The sequence below is a fragment of the Onychostruthus taczanowskii genome, unplaced genomic scaffold (genome assembly GCF_017590055.1).
Source record: "Onychostruthus taczanowskii isolate IOZ18803 unplaced genomic scaffold, ASM1759005v1 scaffold195, whole genome shotgun sequence".
Taxonomy (NCBI): domain Eukaryota; kingdom Metazoa; phylum Chordata; class Aves; order Passeriformes; family Passeridae; genus Onychostruthus; species Onychostruthus taczanowskii.
The window spans coordinates 21,918-22,292 of NW_024499184.1; the positions used below are offsets into that span (position 1 = coordinate 21,918).

Below are 375 nucleotides of genomic sequence, written 5' to 3' on the forward strand. Positions count from 1 at the left end.
CCGCCCGGCCGTGCCGCTGCGGGCGGGAGCGCCGAGCACGGCCGGGCCGCGGGGCCGACTCACCGGTGTCCTGGCGGAACTGGTGCATGGACTGCAGGTCGATGATGTAGGGCGCCAGGCGGCTGTCGGCCTGGCCCAGCACCACGCTGCCGCCCGCCCGCGGCCCGGCGCGGGCCACCGCCTCGATGTGGTGGCTGACGGCCGGGCTGTAGGGCCGCCAGCGCCCGTGCTCGTTCAGCCATTCCCACACCACCACGGCCGAGGCCAGCAGCATGGCTCCGCCGCCCCGGCCGCGGCCCCGGCTGGCTGCGCCGCTGCCGCCCGCCCCGGCGGCTCTCGCATGCTCGGCGCGGCGCAGGGCTCTGCCCGCCCCCG

General features: G+C 79.7%; 1 protein-coding gene across 1 annotated transcript in view; it reads right to left on the reverse strand.

Moving 5' to 3' along the window:
- DTX4 (deltex E3 ubiquitin ligase 4) overlaps positions 1 to 369 on the reverse strand; it is an 8,653-nt gene extending 8,284 nt beyond the window's left edge. The window contains 1 exon segment of the mRNA XM_041402215.1: positions 64 to 369. Within this exon segment, the coding sequence (XP_041258149.1) occupies positions 64 to 274 (211 nt within the window). The 5' untranslated portion in view covers positions 275 to 369.
- Between the last annotated feature and the right edge of the window lie 6 nt (positions 370 to 375).